This window comes from Rattus rattus, chromosome 13 (genome assembly GCF_011064425.1).
Source record: "Rattus rattus isolate New Zealand chromosome 13, Rrattus_CSIRO_v1, whole genome shotgun sequence".
Lineage (NCBI taxonomy): Eukaryota > Metazoa > Chordata > Mammalia > Rodentia > Muridae > Rattus > Rattus rattus.
Genome location: NC_046166.1, coordinates 60,697,417 through 60,719,414, shown reverse-complemented (window position 1 = coordinate 60,719,414; position 21,998 = coordinate 60,697,417). Strand labels below are relative to the sequence as shown.

General features: G+C 43.2%; 2 protein-coding genes across 2 annotated transcripts in view; one reads left to right on the top strand and one right to left on the bottom strand.

Annotated features, from left to right (window-relative positions):
* The window catches only part of Bag4 (BAG cochaperone 4), a 20,482-nt gene extending 14,356 nt beyond the window's left edge, over nt 1-6,126 (bottom strand). The window contains exon 1 of the mRNA XM_032918500.1: nt 5,546-6,126. Within this exon, the coding sequence (XP_032774391.1) occupies nt 5,546-5,977 (432 nt within the window). The 5' untranslated portion in view covers nt 5,978-6,126. The remainder of the gene's footprint in view (nt 1-5,545) is intronic.
* On the top strand, nt 5,957-21,998 carry Lsm1 (LSM1 homolog, mRNA degradation associated). The gene is made up of 4 exons (XM_032918501.1): nt 5,957-6,355; nt 11,546-11,614; nt 12,963-13,078; nt 21,385-21,998. The coding sequence occupies exons 1-4, from the start codon at nt 6,310-6,312 to the stop codon at nt 21,553-21,555; spliced, it is 402 nt and encodes a 133-aa protein (XP_032774392.1). The 5' UTR covers nt 5,957-6,309; the 3' UTR covers nt 21,556-21,998.

Here is a 21,998-nt window from a genome sequence, read left to right as displayed (position 1 = left end):
CTTTTATTTCCTTTATGTAGATGGGTTTTGTGGTTTGTTGGTTATGCTGGATTAAACCTAAAGTAATTGTATAGCTACATTCTCTATCAAGACGACAAGCGATAAAGCTGACTGTCCTAGATGTAGTGAACCCAAGCCTAAATCTTCAGACTCTAAGGGTCAGTTCCTCCAGGTGATTCTTTAAGGTTCAATTTAAACCAGGATCCTCCACACTATTCACACTCTTCCTGACACAGCTTCCTAACACCATAGTTTCTTGTTTTTCTTTCTTCAGGCAGACTCACCTCACAAAAACCACACTGAAATGCAGTAGTTAGCTGTTTAGAGGAAATGAGAGCAGTTCTCTAGCTTGTTTGTTTGTTTAGTTTGGATTTTTTTCTTCTCATACTGAAGATTAAACCCAGAGTCTGTGATGCTAGGCAAGTGTCCTACCAGTGTAGTACATCCCTAGCCATTTGCTATTTTATTTTGAGACAGAGTTCTATGGAGTTGCCAGTCTGGCCTGAGATTTTCTATCCTCCCTTAAGTTACCTCAGAAGCCCTGTGCCAAGGCACTCCGCCTGTTTTCACTTTACACTATTACTAAAGTGGGTACTCAGCACTGTTAACAATTACAACAGTCAGTAGGCTCACATTCTCACTCTTCAGAACAATCTCATCTTTTTTGTCACCTCAAATCTCTTAAGTATGTTTAATTACGGTTGCTCACATGAGTATGGATGAGGGTCATTTACAGGAGCACAGACAACAGTGGCTACACCATTGACACCCACCTCCAACCCCATCCCCAGCAACTATTAGCTTCTCCTCTGGAAGCCTTGTCAGCTACTCTCTACTAGTCTCTGTTTATGGCCTGTAAATTCTCAGAAAGGTGAGTTGAGGAATGCTGCAGAGCCCAGTGGTGTGAGGTCTTAAATAGGTGACCCAGCAGCTGTGCCTTCATCAATACAGCTGTCGCGTCACACCCAGAAGACAGTCTTTCGTAACCCTGTCTCCTTCCTCTGGCCCTTACATGCTATCCACTCCCACTTCCACACGTTCTTCGATCCTTGGAGGGGATAAAATGCACGGCCTCTTCAGGACTGAGCACTTAGCAGTGACTTTTTTTTCAGCACAGTAACCAGTTTTGAATCTGAGCATTATTAGTTAACACCCACTACAACACACACACAACCCCCCCCCCACTACCACCACCAACAAACCGTTGACCAAACCTGAGATCAGCACCAATCTGGGAACATAAACATAATTAGAAGGACGATCTTTGGTGGGCAGTCTGTCCATTTAGCACACCACAGTAGCAGCAGTCCCCCATCAGGGTCTGTGACTTCCCTGCCACAGGGTTCTGAACAGGCTGGCAGCACCAGGCATGAATTCTCTCCTGCAGAGTGGGACTCAGACACAGAGTGTTCGGGAACCCTACAGCAGTCATGCCCCTCCATCACACAGGTAGGTATATTTTGCCAGGCAAGTGATTTAACATGAGCCCACTGTTAGAACCTAGGTAAAATGTTAAGGCCTAGGTAACAGTTACCTGGCTAGCCTGCCATTTATAAGGAAACTTTCTCATATGTTTCTGCTGTTACTAGGAAACTTTCTAATGCCAAGTTGATTGCATATTCTGTTATGTTCTGTGCCCTTGGAAACCAATCACAATAGAAATCAGTAGAACTGTTTTGTATAGTTATTTACCCATAAGCTTGGACCCGAACCAACCACCCAACAGCACTTCCTGCACTTATGGACTTGCCTTTATTTTTTTTATTTTATTTTCTTTTTTTCGGAGCTGGGGACTGAACCCAGGGCCTTGCATTTGCTAGGCAAGCACTCTACCACTGAGCTAAATCCCCAACCCCTGGACTTGCCTTTATAAGCTGTCCCTGGAATGGACCCCAACATAAGAGAAACACCTGCAGCAGTATAAGAAACTATTTGGAATAAGTCTTCCATTTTGAGTAGTGGTTGAGTAAAATTTAAATTCCCAAGACCTCCCTGGGAACTGATATCCTACTTGGCAGAAAGAGTCAAGTATGCGGGTAACTGACATCCTAGTTGGCAAGTTACGTCATGAATGTTAGACAAGTCCCGCCCTGGTAGACAAGTTAGGACAAAACAAGTCCCCTGCCACAGGTGAGTACTCCAACCAATGGAAGCAGGATAAACATACAACAAAGACTTAGTCCTGAGGAAATCCCCTATCTCTAAATCCTGATTGGTGGAATAACTTGGCACAGATATTTATGAATTTGGGGCTTAAAAACCTTGCAGAATCTTAACTCGGGGTCATGGATTGGTTCCCAAATCTGGACCATGGCCCTGGTTGACCATCCCTGTCTGAAAGAGATGGATGTCTGTGTGGTTTGCGAAGCATTCTTGAACACCAACATCCATATCTAGTTAAGACTGTTCATGAACAGGCTTTTCTCCTCAAGCAGCCTGCACAGCAACTCCAGGCATTATGAAAACTAGCCAGACGGGGGAAAGCTTTCAGCTCGGTTTCACTTTGACTTCTCTATGTCCTGCAAACAAAGTATGTGGTGTCTTCACAATAGGATTCTACCATCCAGTTCTGGTGGCAATGGGATAGAAATATTATAAAAACATGTATTTATTCGCATCGTTTGTGTGGCTGGCGCCGGAGTAGGCCAGAAGAGGGTGTTGGAACTAGAGTTACAGTCAGTTGGAGGTGGCATGTGGATGCTGAATTGCCCAGGTCCTCTAGAAGAGCAACCATTGAGCCATCTCTCTAGCCCTGGACGTTCTCTTTTAAAAAATTGTGAAAGTGGTAGATTTCCAATTTTACCCTGTGCCATATTTAAATATATTAATTTTGTTTGGTTATTTTGTATTTTTTGTTTTGTCTTGTAAACAGAGTTTCTCTATGAGGCCTGGCCATCCTGGGAACTTGCTCTGTGGTACAGACTAGCCTTGAATTCAGAGATCCACCTCTGCCTCCCAAATGCTGGGATTAAAGGCATGGACCACCAGCAGCTGTTTTAAATATGTCAGTTTAAACCCAGGAAGGACGGGGCTAACCTATATCTCAGCATTTGAGAGGCAGAAGCAAGAAGCTGAAAAAGTCAAGATCATCCTTGGCTACATAGTTTGTTCAAAGCCTGCCTAGGATACAAGAGACCCTGCCTTGGGAAAAATAATTAACAGTCAAGTCTTAGATGTATGGGGACATAACTGTGTGGGATGCACATGCAGAGAGGCCCGAGGCTGACTCCTTCAATAGCTCTTCTACCTCACCCATGGCCGCTAGCTATGAGGATCCTTCTCAACCTTCTAAAGATGGAATTACAGGTGAGCCATCCCAGCCACAACATTTATGTGGGTCCTAGGGACCCAAAGCCCAGTCTGTATACATGCAAGGTAAGCCATCTCCTTAGCCCTGTATGTTTTTTAAATTTCACAGATAAATATTGTAAAATTTAGTAAAAACCAATGAAGTTAAGATTGTGGATCTGAAAAAAAAAAAAAAAGTACATCTATAACAACAGGCACAGGCAAAGGCAGAAGCAGAGGCAGGTAGCTCTCTGTGAGCTGGAGGGCAGCCTGCTCTACAGATGGTGTTCCAGAACAGCCAGGGCTACACAGAGAAACCCAGTCTTGAAACAAAACAAAATCAACAGATGCCCACTATACATCTCCAGTTTATCTCAAACTACTCTAGCCCTATAACCTGCCCTATATGCACAGCTCTACTCCAAACCACACAAGTCCGTGCGTGATGCGAACCTGAACCTTTGCAAGTCTTTCCCCAACAAGACGGACTTTTAGTTTGCTAACAGAGCAAACTCGATAGAAGCTAGTTTAAAGCTCCACTCCTTTTCCTCATCAACTGATCTTCAATTTGGGCACGTAAAGGCTGACTCCTTCATTTCTAGATCCTGTGATTAAAGTAGGTCCGTTGGCCTACTTATCCCATCCTACTTAGGGAATCAGCACAGGGAATACGGATCCTTCTTTCCAGCTAACTTTTGAATGCTACATGGTTTTCTTCTTATACAATTTTTAGAGAAACAATTTAGCCTACCCTTTTAAAATGTACAATTCAGTGGTTTTTAGGATACTCAGAATTGTGAAACCATCTTCACCAACTTCAGAACACTGTATCACCTCAAAGCCCAGTTTTTCAACACTTTCTCCCAGTCCCCAACCCCAGCAGCCTACAAATTGCTTACTATGGGCACTACATGTAAAAGGAATCACACAATATGAGGTGCAATCTTTGTGACTAACTTCATCCACCAAGCATGATCTATTCAAGGTTCATTCCACGATGAAACAAATATGAGAGGGAGGAGAGGGAGAGGGAGAGGGAGAGGGAGGAAGGGAGGGAGGGAGGGAGGAAGGGAGGAAGGGAGGGAGGGAGAGATTGATTCATACCCTTCTAGATGTTATGTTCTAAAATGTAAGTCATGCTGTTAATCCAGAAATCAGCTGATAACTATACAAGTTATTTCCATTTTTTGGCCATTATCATTAATGATGCTAAAAAGAAGTATTAAATCTTTTTATGTGGACATGTTTTCCATGTTTCTGGTGTTGCTGCTGCTGTTGTTTGAGACAGGGTCTCACTATGTTGCCCTGACTGTACTGGAACTTATTATGTCTATGTGGACCAGGCTGGCTGGTCTGCTCCTGGGTGCTGGCATTAAACACACACACCACCCCTTGTTTTCCATTTCTTGAGTATACTTAAAAGTAGATCTGATAGATCATAAATTAATTCTGTCAGAAGTTTTATGAACAACCCAGCTGTTTTCCAAAGCACTGTACTATTTCACAATCCCATCATGGATGTGTGAGAATTTTATAATTAATTTTCAGCAAATAAGAATGTTATTTATGAAGATCAAAAGATGTGTGCCACCATCCTAGAATGATAGCCCCATACAAGGAGAAAATAGAAATACATTTTTGGCATGTATGCAAGTAATAAAATGTTAAGGTCCAAACATACTAAGCAAGTTGATCTCTCAGGGCCTTCTTCATTCAGAAATTGGGAAGCATTAATAACATCTGTCTTGCAGTCTTGTGATGATTAAATAGAACATAAGGGTACTTTACAACATTGATTACTCCTGAGTCAATTCCGGGCAGAGCTTTAGTGATAAGGAACTAAATGATCGGCCCGCCCCGTTCCGATCCGATCCCTTCCCCGCGGGAGGGGCTGCTGAGTAACGACTAGGGCTGCAGCTCCCCTAGCCACGCAGGATAAATTGTTACAGCCCAATCACGCTAACCTACGCTCTCGGGAGAGAGATCCTGCTGCAGCCTGCTACTAAGCTTAGGAAGTCAGCGCAGAATAATTTTTCGGTTCTTTTCGTGGTAACAGGCACACTTATGATGGCTGAAGTAAAAACGAAGGGACAAATATATCCCCTCACATCTCCAGTCCTCGTCTCTGCACCCTCCCCAGAAGACGAACAAATCAGAAACCAGAGTCGTAACAAACCCTAAGTATAAACCCCTCAAATGTCCTCACCTCCGCCCAAGACTTCCCTACTGGAGCCCCGGAAAAGACTTGAAGGCTTACCTGGTGGCCTCCTCCAGCTCTGCTCGGTTCTGCCCAGGCGCCTCCAGAGGGGTAGTAGCCATCACCACCTGCGCCTTCTCCCGGCCAGGTGGTCTCGGCCGGGGCGCCCCCGCGCCCTCGCCAGGAAACCGCAGGCTGGGGAGGCTCCGGGCGAAGCGGATGGTATAAAGGCGGAGGTACGTGCACCGGGACATCGCCGCCCCCGGGCCCGTAGTAGCGGCCGTACGAAGGGCCGTCACTGGGGCCGTAGCCCGAGCGCCTCAGGGCCGACATGGGCTCCGCTGCCGCGAAGCGCTTCCCGCCCCCCACGGTCGTCCCATTGCGCAGGCGCCTGCGGGCCACAGGTATTGGCGGGCGGCGAAGGGGGTTAGGACCGCTACAGCCAATCCCGAGCCGGTCCCGCCCCTTGCACGCCGAGCGCCGAGCGGTCATGGACTGTACGGATCAACCCGGGCCTCGGAGCAGGAAAGCGAGGCGAGGGACAGCGCTTGTCACGAGTGAGGAAACGCCTATTCTCCGCCCTTCCGACCTGGACTTCACTTCACTGACTAGAAAGGAAGAAAACGTTGTCTGCGACCGAACGCCCGGCACGCCTTTTTCAGTGGATGGACAGGCGATACCGGAAGTGGGTGGGGTAACCTGAAACGCTTCCGGCGACTAGCGGTGTTTGAGGTGCAGGTGAGCGGCGGGTTCCCGTCCGCGTCCCGCCGACGGGCGATTGGACGCCCTCGCGGCCGTCCAGTGCAGCCTTGCGAGAGCTCAAAATGAACTATATGCCCGGCACCGCCAGCCTCATCGAGGACATCGACAGTGAGTACCTACTTCTCCCTCGGGGGGAGCCTAGTGTGGGACTCTTTCTCGAGTGGGCATCCCTTGAGAAGGAGTTTCGAGAGAGATCTCTGGGCCGGGGCGGGGTGGTCTGCATTCACAGCCTCGAAGCCCATTCCCAACCTACCTTCTCTGTCCTTGAGCTGGTGACACCTCCCCGCCCCCCAAGCTGTGAAACTCTTTCTGAGGGGCGCAGCCTCCGACTTGTGAACGTGAAGTGGCCCAGGCGACTTCGTTCGCGTGCCCTGCCCTTCACTGCAGCATTTCAAAGTTATGTTTGACGATGGATGGATGGAGAATGCTTATAGGAAGGACTCACCAACACAGAAAATGTTAAGACAGCAGCAGTTGAATTTAATTAGAAGTAAACGCAGGCTTACAGCTATATAGCCAGTTTGCGGTCTTCTATTCCTATGAGGGTCATTAGCACTTTCAGATTAAAGTTAGAGAGACATGTGTCAGACGTAATAACCTGCTTTCTGCAAATGCTAAGTCACTTCAAACTTACTGTTTTACTAAAAGGTTAGTCCTGTACAGACCAAGAGGTTACAATTTCGTGTTTTTTGAAGGTTTAATTTTATTTGTGTATTCATATCTTGTCTACATGTAATTAAACCACGCACATATTGGTACCCAAGAAGCCACATGGCCTTCTCTTCTTTGGATCTTCTGGAATTTGGAGTTACAGACAGAGTTACAGAGTCACAGTGTGGGTGCTGAGAAAGAAACTCAGATCTTCTTCTGCAAGAGCAACAAGTGCTCTTCTGAGCCATCTCTCTAGCCCCCACTTTCATGTTCTCCTTTAAAGGCTTACCTGTGTATGATTCCTCGAACAGAACTTTTAAAGCAGCATTAAAAAAACAAACAAACAAAAAAAAATGTATATGATTGTGCACTGTTTGCTTGCCTGGCGCTGGAGAGACCAGAAAAGGATGCTGGGAATCAAACCTGGGTCCTCTGGAAGAACAGCAGTGCTCTTAAGCACCGAGCCATCTCTCTGCTCTGTAGTCAGCATTTTAAAAGGATTCTTTTTTTTTTCCCCGGAGCTGGGGACCGAACCCAGGGCCTTGCGCTTGCTAGGCAAGCACTCTACCACTGAGCCAAATCCCCAACCCTTGTAGTCAGCATTTTAAAATCATTTTAATCCTGTGACTTTTCAAAAGCAGTGATTTATACAACTTCAAACAAGTACAAGTCTATAAATTTCCTGTGTGAGTTTGCAAATTAGAGAAAATCCATGATTGTGTTGACCGGGACAAATATATTAAACTTCGCTCATATGTTTATCTACAGATGTAGCTATTAATACATACATACACATACATACACACACTATCCACTTTATAAGCCTATCTATGAAGTGTAATGAAATAATCTTTTTACCTTCACCTTCCCTTAGCTATCTGAATTACCTGAAGCGTCTAACAACAAATCTGCCATTGTACTAAACGTGATTGTGTTCCCAAGCCTTCTCATACTTCTTTGTGGATCTCAGACCTCTCCATTACTAAAAAAAAAAAAAAAAAAAAAAAAAAAAACAAAACCATTTGATATACACCCTTTTGTCCCCATTCAGACACACACAGGAAGAGTGTCTGAACCAATTTTTATGGTTGTTCAAGGTTTTTGTTTTGTTTTGTTGTTTCTTTTGTTTGTTCTTGTTTTGAGACAGGATCTCTATATAGTCCTGTCTAACCTAGAATGCTCCTGCCTCTTGCATTGCTCTGATTTAAGGTGTGTGCCACCATGCCTGGCTCAGCTGTGCTTGTATCTTTGTAGCTCATGTATTTGCTCAGCTGTGTGTCTCCATTGACCTGCATCCTTTGGTGAGTGTCTTCGCTCATTGCAGCTTTGACTCTGCGGACCATCTTTATAGTCTGGGTTTTGCTGTAAGAAGTCTTACGGGATTGTTGTCTTTCTATTGACTTGGTTTCATTTTTTAAAGGGCGGCTGCCAGGCTGGCCCCTTTAAATCACAGCATTCCTTCTGTCTCCGTCTAGAAAATTCTGGAGTTAGAAACTGTGTAGCGGTGGCTCTACTCCAGCGCTCAGGAGGTAGAGGCAGGCAGATTTCTGAGTTCAAAGCCAGCTTGGTCTACAAAATGAGTTCCAGGACAGCCAGAGCTGTTACACAGTACATGTGTGCAGGATGCCAGAAGAGGGCATCAGATGTCCTGGAACTGGAGTTAGAAAAGAGCCGAACCTCATCTTGTACAAGAGGAGCAGTGTTCTTCACTGTTGAGCCGTTTCTCTAGCCCCTCAAAGTTGTATTCATAGTCATAAAATGTAAGGCCTTCTTTTTAAGTTCTCTCCCCTGCAGCACTGTGCATTGTATTGTGTATTTGGGTTATTAAATGTTTATTTATGTATTTATGTATATGTGTGTACCTGTATGCTTATGGGCCTCATGTTTAGGCAGTTGTGAGCTACCTGATATGTATGCTGGGAAGTAAGCGTGGGTCCCCTACAAGAGCAGTAAATGCTCTTCCCCCTGAACATATAACCTGCCCTCTGCTGTTTTCTTGGTTTCTCTAACTCTAGTTCTTGTGGGTTTTCTTAGTTCTCTGGACTTCACTGTTCTCCAAAATGGGTGGTCTGAGTTGCATGTTTGGTTCATTTTTTTGAATCTCTGGACATTCTAGACGTACTTGAGCATCATAACTTTCCATTTTTCTATACATTAATCTTTAATGGTTCCTCACTTTTTTGAAATTAAACTTCCCTTCAGTACTTTTCTGAATTTAGCTCCTGTCTTTTAACTTTGACCCAAATGTGAATATGCTACTTTTCCCCTTAGGCTGAATTTGCAGATGTCTCTAATCTTCTCATTTCCACTTTCCCTTTCTCATAGCCAAAATTTATTTATCCTTAAAGATCCATCTGGAATAGGTCTAGTTTCTCTTTTAACTCTTACATAATTAAAATGTGCTTATGATACTTAATTGGAGCCTAATCATGATGTGATTCCTTTAGAGAAGACTCATTGCCCCTCTTTTCAGACAGAAAGTGCTTTATGCTTGGCAGTGGTGGTAACACCCCTTTAATCCCAGCCCTCAGCAGAGGTAGCTGGATCTGTGAGTTTGAGACTAGCCTGGTCTACTGAGTAAGTTCCAGGGCAGCCAAGTCTATATACAGAAACCTTGGTGGGGACATTCACTGCAACTCCTGCACTTTATTTTTGAGCTGGGCATAATGAAACACCTTTAATCCCAGCACTTGGGAGGCAGAGACAGCGGTAGGTGTCAAGGCCAGCCTAGTTTATAGTTTCAAGACAGCCAGGGCTATATAATAAGATCCTGTCTTAAAAAGAAAAAACCCAAAAAGTACTTTATGCCTAACATTAAAGAAATGAGTGGTTAAAATCGTGCTTGTCTTTCTAAAGGATGTTTATCATATCCTTTACTCTGTCTGTCACCTTAAAGGTCTCTCTTCAGAGTTCCACCACATTTTCTGTGGCTGTTTTGGTGTGTCCTTCATTCTACCGTTGTTATTCTGTTGTATTTATCACAAGATGTGATTTTCTTGCTTTCATCCAACGGTAAATATAAATTCATGAGGTTGGTGACTTGGAGACCTCAGAATAGTTTAGAGCACTGGTTCTCAACTTTCCTACTGCTGCCACTCTTTAATATAGTTCCTCATGTTGTTGTGACCGCCTCCTTCTGGCTGTAGTGGCACATACTTTTATTCCTAGCACTGGAGAGCAGAGGCAGATGGATCTTTGAGTTCAAGGCCAGCCTGGTCTACAGAGAGAGTTCCAGGATAGCCAAAGAAAACCTGTTTCAAAAAGAACAGAAGAAGGAGGATTAAAAACAAGCTGGTAGGGCTATGGATCTTAAACACACACACACACACACACACACACACACACACACACACACACACTCTAAACCAAGAACTAACTTTACTAATGTTATGAATTGTAAATATCTGACATCTGATATGCAACCTCTGTGAAAGGGTCGTCTGATCGCAAAGGGGTCGATATCCCCAGGATGAGAACCACTAGTTTAATTCAGTCTGACAAAATGGCTCAGTGGTTATCTGTGCATGCTTCTTTCCCCTCCTGAGGACCAGATACATTTGTGGTTCCCTGAGAACTGTTTGTAATTCCCCTTCTAAGGAGTCTGATGCCAGTTTCTGGTCTCTCCAAACATGTAAACAAACACAACATACTTTTTTAAAGCTTTTACTTGAATTCCTGTTCGAGATCACATCTTCTTGTATGTCTGAGGCATTTCTAAATTTTGGTTTTGGTGCTGGGGATTGAATTTAGGGCTTTGGAGGCTTTGCTTCTCAGCTACACACCCAGCCACTTTTTTTTTTTTTTTTTGGTTCTTTTTTTCAGAGCTGGGGACCGAACCCAGGGCCTTGCGCTTCCTAGGCAAGCGCTCTACCACTGAGCTAAATCCCCAACCCCCACACCCAGCCACTTTAAAGCATTGTTTTCATTTCAGATTTCCTGGGTTGAAAGCAAACAATGAAGTAATTCTAAGATTATGGTAATAGAAATGTAGCCAATGATGAAAGTAAATAGAACTTCCATAATTCCAGAATTTAGATGGAGGCAGGGCATTTAAGAGTTCAAGGTTGGGGGCTGGAGAGAGGTAAGAGCACTGACTGCTCTTCCAGAGGTCCTGAGTTCAATTCCACATGGTGGCTCCCAACCATCTGTAATGAGATCTGATGCCCTTTTCTGGTGTGTCTGAAGACAGTTACAGTGTACTCACATGTATAAACTAAATCTTAAAAAAAAAAGTTCAAGATTATCCTCAGCTAAATAGTGACTTAGAGCCCAACTAAGTCACACAAGACCCTCTCAGAAAAATAAAAACATCTGGACTAAACTTCTCTATTTAAAGTAGAGAAATTATATTACACTAAAAGGGTTAAATGTAACATCAGAGCCGGGAACACTTGCTTTCCTGGCTACTCAGTGTCTTTTTCTAACTCTGCAATACTAACTGCTCCAAGTCTTTACAGCACTGAGGTCATTTAATCCAAGATTACACTCTCCCCTCCAATGTTTTATATCATATACCGAACTCCACCCTAATACATTAGGAGAGGGTCTGATACAGCTTAGACAGCTGGTAACTGACGTCTTATTGACACTGTATAAGCTCACTGAAACTGACAGCTTTTTTTAAAAGATCTTTTCTCCTTTCCCCAGAAAAGCACTTGGTCCTACTTCGAGATGGAAGGACACTTATAGGTTTTTTAAGAAGCATTGATCAGTTTGGTATGTATTGGTTATGATCCCATTGCATATTTTTGGCATTACTTTGAAATTTACTTATATCTAACTTTTCCACATGTGTTAGCCTAATAGAACTGTTTGTGGTGAATAAATTGTTTTAAAATTATGATTAGGTGTTTCAAAACCTTGTATAGTCATTCACAAGTTTGTATTCTAAAAGTGATTTTTTTATTTTTCCCACTAGAGGGAGCCAAATGATAGAAGTAAAGTTAGTCTTAAAATCATTTCCTGGAGGTAATCCCTCCCTGTCCAATGAAAATAGGGTAAAAGCCATTTCCTGAAACTCCTGTTGGGGGCGGAGCACAGATAAGCTCAGGAAGTTACATCCAGGAATACTTCAGATTCAGTAGTCAGTCTGCACTTTCTGAAGGAAGAGATCTATGCCTTTCTCTTTGGGATAAGAAACTTCTCAGTTTACACTGACACTTGCAGGTCATCTGCTTGGTCACTGATTTTAATGAGAGGGAAAGTGTAGCTGAAACAGGAGACTGTAGGAGATATAAACAGCCAGCCATGTGCCTGTAGTCCCAGGGACTTTATGGGTAGAGCAAGAGGGTCACTATGGAAACAGATGAAGAACCTTCTCAAACCAAAACAATACAGCTTCTGTTTTACTTCAAGTAAGACAAATAGTACTAATTCAAAGGTGAAAAATATTTTTAACAAGAATATTAAGCCTTAAGTTGAATTCATCGAAGTGCTATGAAGAGATAAAAAGGAAATACAGAGACTACAATGCATGACTATATAAAGCATTGCTGTGTCCTAATCCATAAAATTTAGATTCGATTACATAGTCATAAGGACTCAAAAAAATTAAATCTCACTAAAGTCATCACATACATATATTCATACAATAAGGAAGCTCTCCTTCTAAAATGCAGACTTTCAATCTTCATAGTTGTCTGGGCTCAAGTTTTCCAGATTCCCACTCATTTCTATTTTCCTATGGACTATGTTGATTCTAGCAGTGAAATGATACAGAAGTAACTTATTCCTACCATTAGTCACTCATTAGCACAACATAGTCAGAAAGACTCTTTCCTTGTCTGAAAGTCTCCTAAAACTGAGCATGCCTGCAATCTCAGCATGTATAAGAAGTCGAAGCAGGAGAATCACCACAAATGCTGGGAAGGCCTGGATTATATCATGATTTCCAGGCCTGCTGAGGCTAGAGTAGGACCCTGCCCCCCAGCCCCCCAAAAAAGAAACCAAATTTTCATAAATGGCTTATTGCTGAAATTAAAAAAAAACAACTAAGTAATTGAGTTATAGACCTTTATAGTCAACAATATGAACTGAATATCTGTTTCTTCTTTTATGCTTATAGCTAACCTAGTGCTCCATCAGACTGTGGAGCGAATTCACGTGGGCAGAAAGTACGGTGATATTCCTCGAGGGATTTTCGTGGTCAGAGGAGAAAATGTGGTCCTACTAGGAGAAATAGTAAGTGAGACTGTTAAACTGCTGTGGATCTGGGCACTGATGCTGGCTGCTGCTTTCCAATTTCACCACATTTTCTCACAGGAAACCACCAAGTAGGGAAGCTATAGTTGCTAGAGCAACACTGAAGAAGGTAATTAACGTCAGTCTGTGGCCTTTGGCATTTTAAAGATTTGATCTCACTAGTAAATGTTACTGGCTTCACCCGATAGAAAACAACATTGCTGGTGTAGCACACATACTAAGATGTGAACAGCACAGAGATTAACATGGCCGGTGCAGGGGCAGCACACATGTCTATTGTTCCCCATCTTCTCAACTGGAAAGAAAGAAACAGCATTGCTCGGTGTGGTGGCTCGTGTCTAAAATCCAGGCAGTTAGGAAGCTTTGGTAGGTAGAACTCCTCTAGTTTGAGGCTTAGTTAAGGTTGAACAGACACCGTGACCAAGGCAACTCTTATAAAGGACAATATCTAATTGGGGCTGGCTTACAGGTTCAGAGCTTCAGTTCATTATCATTGAGGTGGGAGCGTGGCAGCATCCAGGCAGGCGTGGTGCTGGAGGAGGGTGAGTTCTGCATCTTTTCCCAAAGGCCAAGTATTAGAGAGAGAGTATTAAAGCCCATGCTCACAGTGACACACTTCTTCCAACAAGGCCACACCTCCAAATAGTGCCACTCCCTGGCTCCCTTTGGCTTGTTCAAACACAAGTCTATGGGCACCATATCTAAACATAGCATAATGCAAAATACATTTAGTGCAACTTCCAGAGTCCCCACACTCTATAGCAGTCTCAACAAGTAAAAGTTCAAAGTCTTGTGAGATACGTTTAATCACTTAAAGTCAAAGTAGACCACATACCTAAAACATCACAGGATATACACTACCTTTCAAAAATGTTACAGTGACTAAACACTAGAACAAACAAGTCCAAACTCTGCATCTCCATGTCTGTTGTCAGAGTGCTCTTCAGATCTCTAACAGCTTTCATCATTCTTCGTTGACTGCAGCACAATTCTCTTTGGCCTGTTCCACTCCTTGTTGGCATCTTTCCTCAGCAGGTATCCCACAGTTCTGGCATCTTGAACATCTTATGGTCTCCAAGGCAACTTCAATATTACACCTTCTTGTTCCAATGTCTGGGATCCACACATGATTTTCTGGGCTCCTCCAAAGGGCTGGTGTCACTTCTCCAGCTCTGACCTCTGTAGCACTCTAGGCTCCGGTTGATCCACTCCACTGCCGCTGCTGTTCTTGGTGACCATCCCGTGGTACTGTCATCTCCAGTACTCTGGGGTCCTCTGCTGCATCTAGACTTCACCAATAGCCTCTCACAGGCTCTCTTCATGGTGCCCAGCCTCAACTTCTTTGCATGGCCCCTTCATGCCTTCAAAACCAGTACCACCTGGGTGACTCTCACACATTACCAAGTCCAGCTGCAGCAGAGGTACAACCTTGGCTATCACTGGAACACAGCTTCTTTGTGTTCTAAGAAAACACATCTCAGAAGATTTTACCTCAGGGATGCTGGTCTCTTCTTAATCACTGCTAATTTCTTGGCTCTAGCTAACCAGCATCAGTTGTCCCAGTAGTCCTTTCTATTCTTGACCCTAAGCCAGAGCCACCTGGCCAAAGCTGCTGATTTCTGCTGTTTGCAGGAGCTGGAACACGGTACCCTTGTTCTATTATGCTATCACCAGCTTTCTGTCTTCCAACTCTTTCTCTCCCTAAGCTTAGTTATCCTGGAACTTGCTCTGTAGATTGACCTTGAACTCAGATCTTCTTGGCTCTGTTTTCTGAGAATGCTGTGATCAATGTCTGGATTTAAGCTTTTCTCTGCTTGGAACTTGTTCTATACCAGGCAGGCCTTGAACTCAAGAGATCTGTTTGCCTTAGGCTCCCAGATTAAAGGTGTGCAGCACCAGGCTTGGACCTAAATTTAGCTAGGTGGGATTTTGGCCCAAGGTCATCATTTCCATAATCTGTTCATCTTCCTCAACATAGGATACAGTTCCATTTCACTTCCTAGTGCCTCTTTATTACTTGAACCATACATTTTATATTTTTCCTTTATTACTTGAATCATACATTTTATACTTTTCCTTTCTCAGCTTGTTCCTTTTCATTAAAAATGTTCTTCATAGGAGGAGTGAGCTTTAGTAACCATACAATAGAATTTATGTTAGGCTGTTTTGAAACTTACTTTGTCAAAGCAATTAATCTAAATTTTGTCGCCTTAGCCCCAGGCAGATTTTTCAGATAATGGCAAAAAGCACCCATGTTCTTTACCAAAATATCACTAAAACAGTCTCTAGGCTACATACTAACATTCTTCTCCATTGAGACCTCTTGGGCCAGGTCCTCACAGTTCAAATTACTCTCAGTAACAAAGTCTTCCATATTCCTACTAGGATAGCCCATTAAGTCCCTTTAAAGTATTCCACTGCTTTCCAAGTCCAAAGTCCCCAAATATACATGCTTCCAAACAAAAGCATGGTCAGGCCTGTCACAGCAGTGCCCCAGTCCCTGGTACTAACTTCTGTGGGGTTTTACTGCTGTGAACAGACACCATGACCAAGGCAGCTCTTATAAAGGACAACATTTAATTGGGGCTGGCTTACAGGTTCAGTGTAGGCTTAGATTTTTAAATCCTACTTTTACTAAGGGTTCTTAAAAGCTTTCACCTGCCTTCTAGCCCACTACTCACCCGAGGTAGTGGGAAAGAAGGGTTGTTAAGATTGGGGGGAGGGGACCTGTTTAGCAATAGTTTAGAAATCCAGTCTGCATTGTCAGGATATACACTAGCAGTCCAGTTCAGTAGGATAGCAAACATAAATCAGCAGTGCTGGCACGACCCAGCAACAACCAGGCTTCTCTCTGCCGAACAGGCACCCGTGAGTAGGATTAACCTGGACCATCAGGGACACCAGGAGTAGTTCTCTGCCATGCCTCTGTCAACGAAGTGAAGATCAGTGATGACGAAGACTCGAGACCAATGAAGCCTTGCAAAGCTAGCTATGCCAGCCCCCAGTCACTGTCTGTTGAGTCCTGTTTATACTCCCTCCAAACATCACATGTCCTCCCACTGGTCTTTCCTCAGCAAAACATCACATGAGTCTGTATCAGCTGACACTACTCTGCCAATGGCAAGAAACCACCAGAAGTTTTTTGGTGCATTTCTTTTTATGAAGTCATAACAGACAGTGACCATTAAGTAATGACAAGGTGTACCAATATCATCCAGACCCTTCCACAGCCTGTTGGGTTATATTTACCTTCCCTCTTAACATCATGAGTCCTTTCATGTGTCTGCTTTAGCAAAACATCCTTTCACCTGTGTCTGCTTCAGGAAAACACCATTTGACATAACTCACTTTCCAAAGAAAGTAGAAGTTTCCACTTCAGTTCAGAGATTCAGTTCATTATCATCAAGGTGGAAGCATGGCAGCATACAGGCAGTCATGGTGCAGGAGGAGCTGAGAGTTCTGTATGTTGTTTAAGGCAGACAGAAGAATACCAGCTTCCTGACAGCTAGGATTTGGGTCTTAAAGCCCATGCCCACAGTGACACACTTCCTCCAACAAGACCACACCTCCAAATAGTGCCACTCTCTGAGCCAAGCATATTCAAACCACCACAGATGCTGTGCTATGCTACATAGTGAGTTTGAGACCAGCCTGAGCTCCACCATAATATGTGAACAAATACATTCATCAGTCATGTAGTGTTTAATCTCAGTAGCAGAAGGTTACATCATTTAAGTTACCTGTCCTGAATAAAAAGGTACAGTTGAGAGCTAGAGTGTATCACAGTGGTAAAGTCCTTACTACCACTGAAAACAACAGACTTACCTATGGAATGTGTTAATTTAAATAACTGCTTAGGAACTGGCGATGGCTCAGTGATTAAGAGCACGTAGTGTTCACTGAGGGCCTGAGTGGTTCCCTGCATACAATTGCTTATACCTCATCTCCAGGCGACCATAGGACACCTGTGTCAAGTGCATATAGCACCTCACACATACATATTTTAAAAGTAAAATTATATAGTCATTTCCAAGTAGCTCTACATGGCATGGAGTGAATTAGCGGCATTTAAGGTGAGTGTATGGACTTTAAAGGGGAAAAAGGAAAACAGGTTGGGAAAAGCCATTTTGAGATTCAGAGTGGAGCACATGACCAGAGAGAAAGGACCTGAATATTTGTGCCAGAAAGACCAGATATTAAGTGAAATGTTAGCCACATTTGAAGTATTGCTTGCTGTGTATTTGTATGTATACATGCGTATGTATTACAGAGATGCGTTTATATTCGCATTTTCTTAAGCATTTAAACCTTGAAGCCTATTGGGTTTGCTAGGAAAATCAAAGTACATGTGAAAGTGGCTGAAATTAGTGGGGCAGGAGGAGTTGGTTTGCACAGTAGCAGTGTGCTTGGGTGTCATTTATAGAACCCTGAGTTCAATCCTCAGCACTACAGAAGGAGAGAGAGAAGGAAGAAGAAATAAAGACTGAAAACAACTGATTTTTTTTTTTTTTTTGGTTTAATCCTGCATTTGCTGTTTTCTTACCTGGTTTTTTGAGTTTCTCAGTGGTTAGCCATATCGTAGTTTAGTATGAAGAAGCTTTTAGAGTAGAACAGTTGGGTACTAGCTAACTTTTAACAATGTTTCCACAAGGAGGAGAACATTCTTTCAGAGATCATTTGTCTCAGAGACTTCATGTTGGAAACAGCTTTTTCTCAGCTGTGTAGTGACTGAATTCAGCTTGGCCTGCCTGAGTCCCTGTCTCCAACACACTGGGCTAGGCAGATGGCAGTTTGCTGTACAACCATGAGAGCCTGAGCTTGGATCCCCAGCACTCAGAACCCGGCATGGTGTCCAAGGCTGTAATCGCAGCACGGGAAGGTGAAAACAGACAGCTCTGTGACCTCAGAGGCCAGCCAGTCTAGCACACACCAAGAGTTCAGGTTCCTTGAGAGACTGTGACTCAAAAACTGAGAGAATGAGGTAAAAACGCCCTGTGTCGGCCTTTACTTGTTGATGTGCATGAACTTGCAGTGCCACCCAAGTACTGCCGTAAACTGTATTAATGCCTCACTTTAATGCTGTAAACTGTATTAACGCCTCACTTTAAAATAGTTTCGTGGTGGGGCTAGAAAGAGGCTCGCAGTTCGGAGCACTTGCTGCTCTTGCAGAGAACATGGGTTAACTTCCTAGCAGCCACATGGTGACTTACAGTCATCAGTGACTTAAGCTTTGAGGGTTCTGATGCCATCTGTAGGTTCTAAGCATGAACATGTTGCACGTACACTGATTGTGTGAATCAGTCTGAAGAAATTATGTACTAAAGCTCAGAACCATAGCCAGAATCTATTTAGAAAAACATTGCATTGCGTAAGTAGTCTCTAATGGTACCCCATGGTGGCATGGAGGCTGAGGTAGGAAGATCACAAGTTTATGGCCAGCCTGGGCAAGACCTTAATTCCAAAAAGAAAAAAAGAGGTGCCTGGATTCTGCCTTGATGATGGAGGATCCCAGCAGTAAAGACGCTTACTTTCTAGAGACGGTTGCTTCACAGTCACGGGAATGAGTCACTCAGTGAGTGACATACTGAAAACTAGGAAGAGAGTTAAGAACACTGGCTTTTCTTCATCCAGGAAAGGGTTGGGTGATTATATAGTTTAGCAGATAACCTTTGACCCAGGTGACTTATGCAACTTGCGTGGCTTCTAATCTGGTCAGAGTCCTCCAGCTGATACCACAAGTGCTGAGCTCTGCAACCTTGGAGGCATGCATGTGTTAGTTAGCATCCAGACCGAAACATGTGCAGAGGTTTTTGATGAGTGTCTTTCTAAACCTTCTCATCAAAAGTCATTACAGGAGCTGGAGAGATGGTTCAGTAATTGAGTGCTTGCTGCTGTTTTAGAGAACCAAACCATTCCCAGTTCCTACACAGGGCATCTCATCACCGACTGTAACTCCAGCTCTAGACTGTCTGAACCCCTGCCTAGCCCCTGCAGGTTCACCCTATACACATAAACAAATAATAAAACAAAATCCTTAGAAAAGAAATCCTTCGGGCTGGAGAGATGGCTCAGAAGTTAAGAGCACTGACTGCTCTTCCAGGTCCTGAGTTCAATTCCCAGCAACCACATGGTGGCTCACAACCATCTGTAATGGGACCTGATGCCAAGACAGCGGCAGTGTACTCACATACCTAAAATAAAAATAAATCTTTAAAAAAAATCCAACACAGGAACAGAAACAGGAATATAGATAGCCTGCTGCAGTGGCACACCTGTAATCCCGTGTTCACTAGCAGAGAACTGTGTGAGGGCAGCCTGGGCTACAGAGGGAATTCTAGGACAGCTTTTGCTGAGGAAACAAGAGCATGTCGGGGCTGAGTTGGGGAGAGCCCAACCATAATTTGCTACTTTGTATAGGTTTTCTATGTTATAGAAATATAAATAATACCTATACGTTTTAAGGGTAAACAGATGAGGCTCGTATATAGTTCTACATACAAAGTTGGCTATTAAATATTATGACATTAATATTAATTATATTCTGTGTTAGATGAAAAGAAAATGTCACTATTTTCATTATGAATTTGGTTTGGTTCTAAGTCATAGATGTGCCTGGTTTGACAATACAGCTACGCAGCAGAATGCTTGCCTGCACATCCATGCTCTGGGTGATCCCAAGCTATGGGTGATCCCATAGAACAAAACAGTTCTTAGGCCTGGGAGATGGTGCAAGGCTGACAATCAGAGCTTTGAAGCCCCATAACTCAAGTGACTGTGGAAGAAGCAGACAGACTCCACCAAGTTGTCCTTACATCTTCACACATGCAAAGACACACAACATTTAAAAACACAGTTCCAGAAGATACACATAGACTCAATGCTTCTGATAACACATAGACTGGCCTACATCTGAAAATCTTATAACATTCATCAAAGTATTTGTGTTCTTTCTATATAAGAGTTGTAATTTTAAAGTGTCTGATTGTAGTATAACTTTCCTACAGTATGTATTTTTTTTATTGGATATTTTTTAGTTACATTTCAAATGTTATTCCCGTTCCTGTTTCCTTTTCATAATCCCTCACCCTCCTCCCCCTTCTATAAGGGTGTTCCCTCTCCCCAACCACTCCCCTTCCCCAGTGTATATTTTTGAAGTAAGAAAAATGAAGTAGTATTTTTATTAAACCAAATAATTAATTTAAGCATGGTGGTACATGCCTTTAATCCTAGCATTTGGGAGGCAAAGGCCAGCCTGGTCTACAAAGAAAGGTCTATGCTATCCAGGGCTACACAGAGAAACTCTGGTCAAAAAAAAAAAAAACCTTAAATAAAATTTTTTTTTAAGCTAAATTACTAGAAAAATTGAATGCATTGGACCAAACTAGAATGACTTACCTGGCCTCATGATGTTTTCTATTAATTCTTGCCACAGAAGAAACAGTAAATATTATTCAGAGACTCCTAGTTAGTGAAACAGAGGAACAGTTTATTGCCCACAGCAGGAAGAATGTGTTGTACATTTGAATCAAGGCTTTATACCTTCTTCCTGAGCAACAAACCCCAGAAATTAAATTGATACTGAGATTGTAAAATACAGTATTTGTCTTGTGTGGCCATCATGGCCTGAGTAATTTTTTTATTTCCTGTAAGTTAAGATACTTTTCTGTAACTAGCCTTAGAAATGGGTGTGTATGCAAAGGTGCAGTATGATTGCTTACACAGACTGAGAGGGTGTGGATGTAGTGGGCAGAGGATAACCTGGGCTACTAGTGCTCATTTTGCCCCTTGTTTGAGTCAGGGACTCTCCACTGTGCACCCCAGGCTTGCTGGTCCTCTATTTCCAGGGATTCTCTGTGTAACTTCCCATCTCACTGTAGGTTCACTTGGAATGTAGGGGAGCACTACTATATGTGGCTTTATGTGACTTCTAGGGGTTCAAACTCGGGTCTACACAAGCACACAGTAAGTACTTTGTCCACTAAGTTACCTCCCAAACTCAAATTTTATTTTGAAGAAAAGTTATTGATATGAAGTAAACCCAGACTAATATGGGACTTTATATAAGCTGAGCTCTGCACTGATTAGCAGCCCTTGTGTGCACTGTGGACCAGTGTGTGTTGTGTAGCACTGTTGCCACCTGCCTCTCTGCAGGAAGAAGGTACTTTGGCCTTACCACGATGCACAAAGCAGTCCAAGCTGTGCTCGGGAGTCTGTCTGTGCAGCCATAAGCTTTTCTGCTGTCGTTCGGTCTTCCTGGGAATTGTTCACACATGCCTGTTTTGCAGGACTTGGAAAAGGAAAGTGACACACCACTTCAGCAAGTATCCATTGAAGAGATCCTGGAGGAACAGAGGGTAGAGCAGCAGAGCAGACTGGAGGCAGAGAAGCTGAAGGTCCAGGCCCTTAAAGATCGGGGTCTCTCCATTCCTCGTGCAGACACTCTGGATGAGTACTGAGTCCTTGCTTAGAGACTGCTTCAAAGAGCAGGTGCTGTCACCTGGTCACCTCACATCTGACCAGAGTATCACATTGAAAAGTGATCTTATTCTTTCACGGATGCCAACATGAAGAAATCATGGGATTTGTTTTGTTTTTGTTTGTTTTTTTTACACAATCATTGTATATTAGTTTTGCTTTTCTCTTCAAACAGTCTCAACACATAGTCCTGGCTGACCTAGAACTCACTATGTAAACCAGGATGCCCTCTAGCTTGTGGGATTCCAGGTGGGCTCCACCATCCCAGCTTTGCTGTTTAAAGAAACAGTGGCATGACCTCCCCTCAACACGTCACTGTGAAGCCAAGAACCGTGTCTTTATATTGCTTTTCTTATCTCAGAGTTTACATTTCTTTTCAAAACATATTTCATTTACTTGTAAATAAAAAAAATGAAGCTCAGAA

Bases quoted from the DNA above. Each gene is read 5' to 3' on its own strand.
- Lsm1 (XM_032918501.1), top strand. From the start codon at position 6,310: ATGAACTATATGCCCGGCACCGCCAGCCTCATCGAGGACATCGACA. The intron at 6,356-11,545 runs GTGAGTACCTAC...TCCTTTCCCCAG, and splicing joins CCTCATCGAGGACATCGACA to AAAAGCACTTGGTCCTACTT. The intron at 13,079-21,384 runs GTAAGTGAGACT...CCTGTTTTGCAG, and splicing joins TGGTCCTACTAGGAGAAATA to GACTTGGAAAAGGAAAGTGA.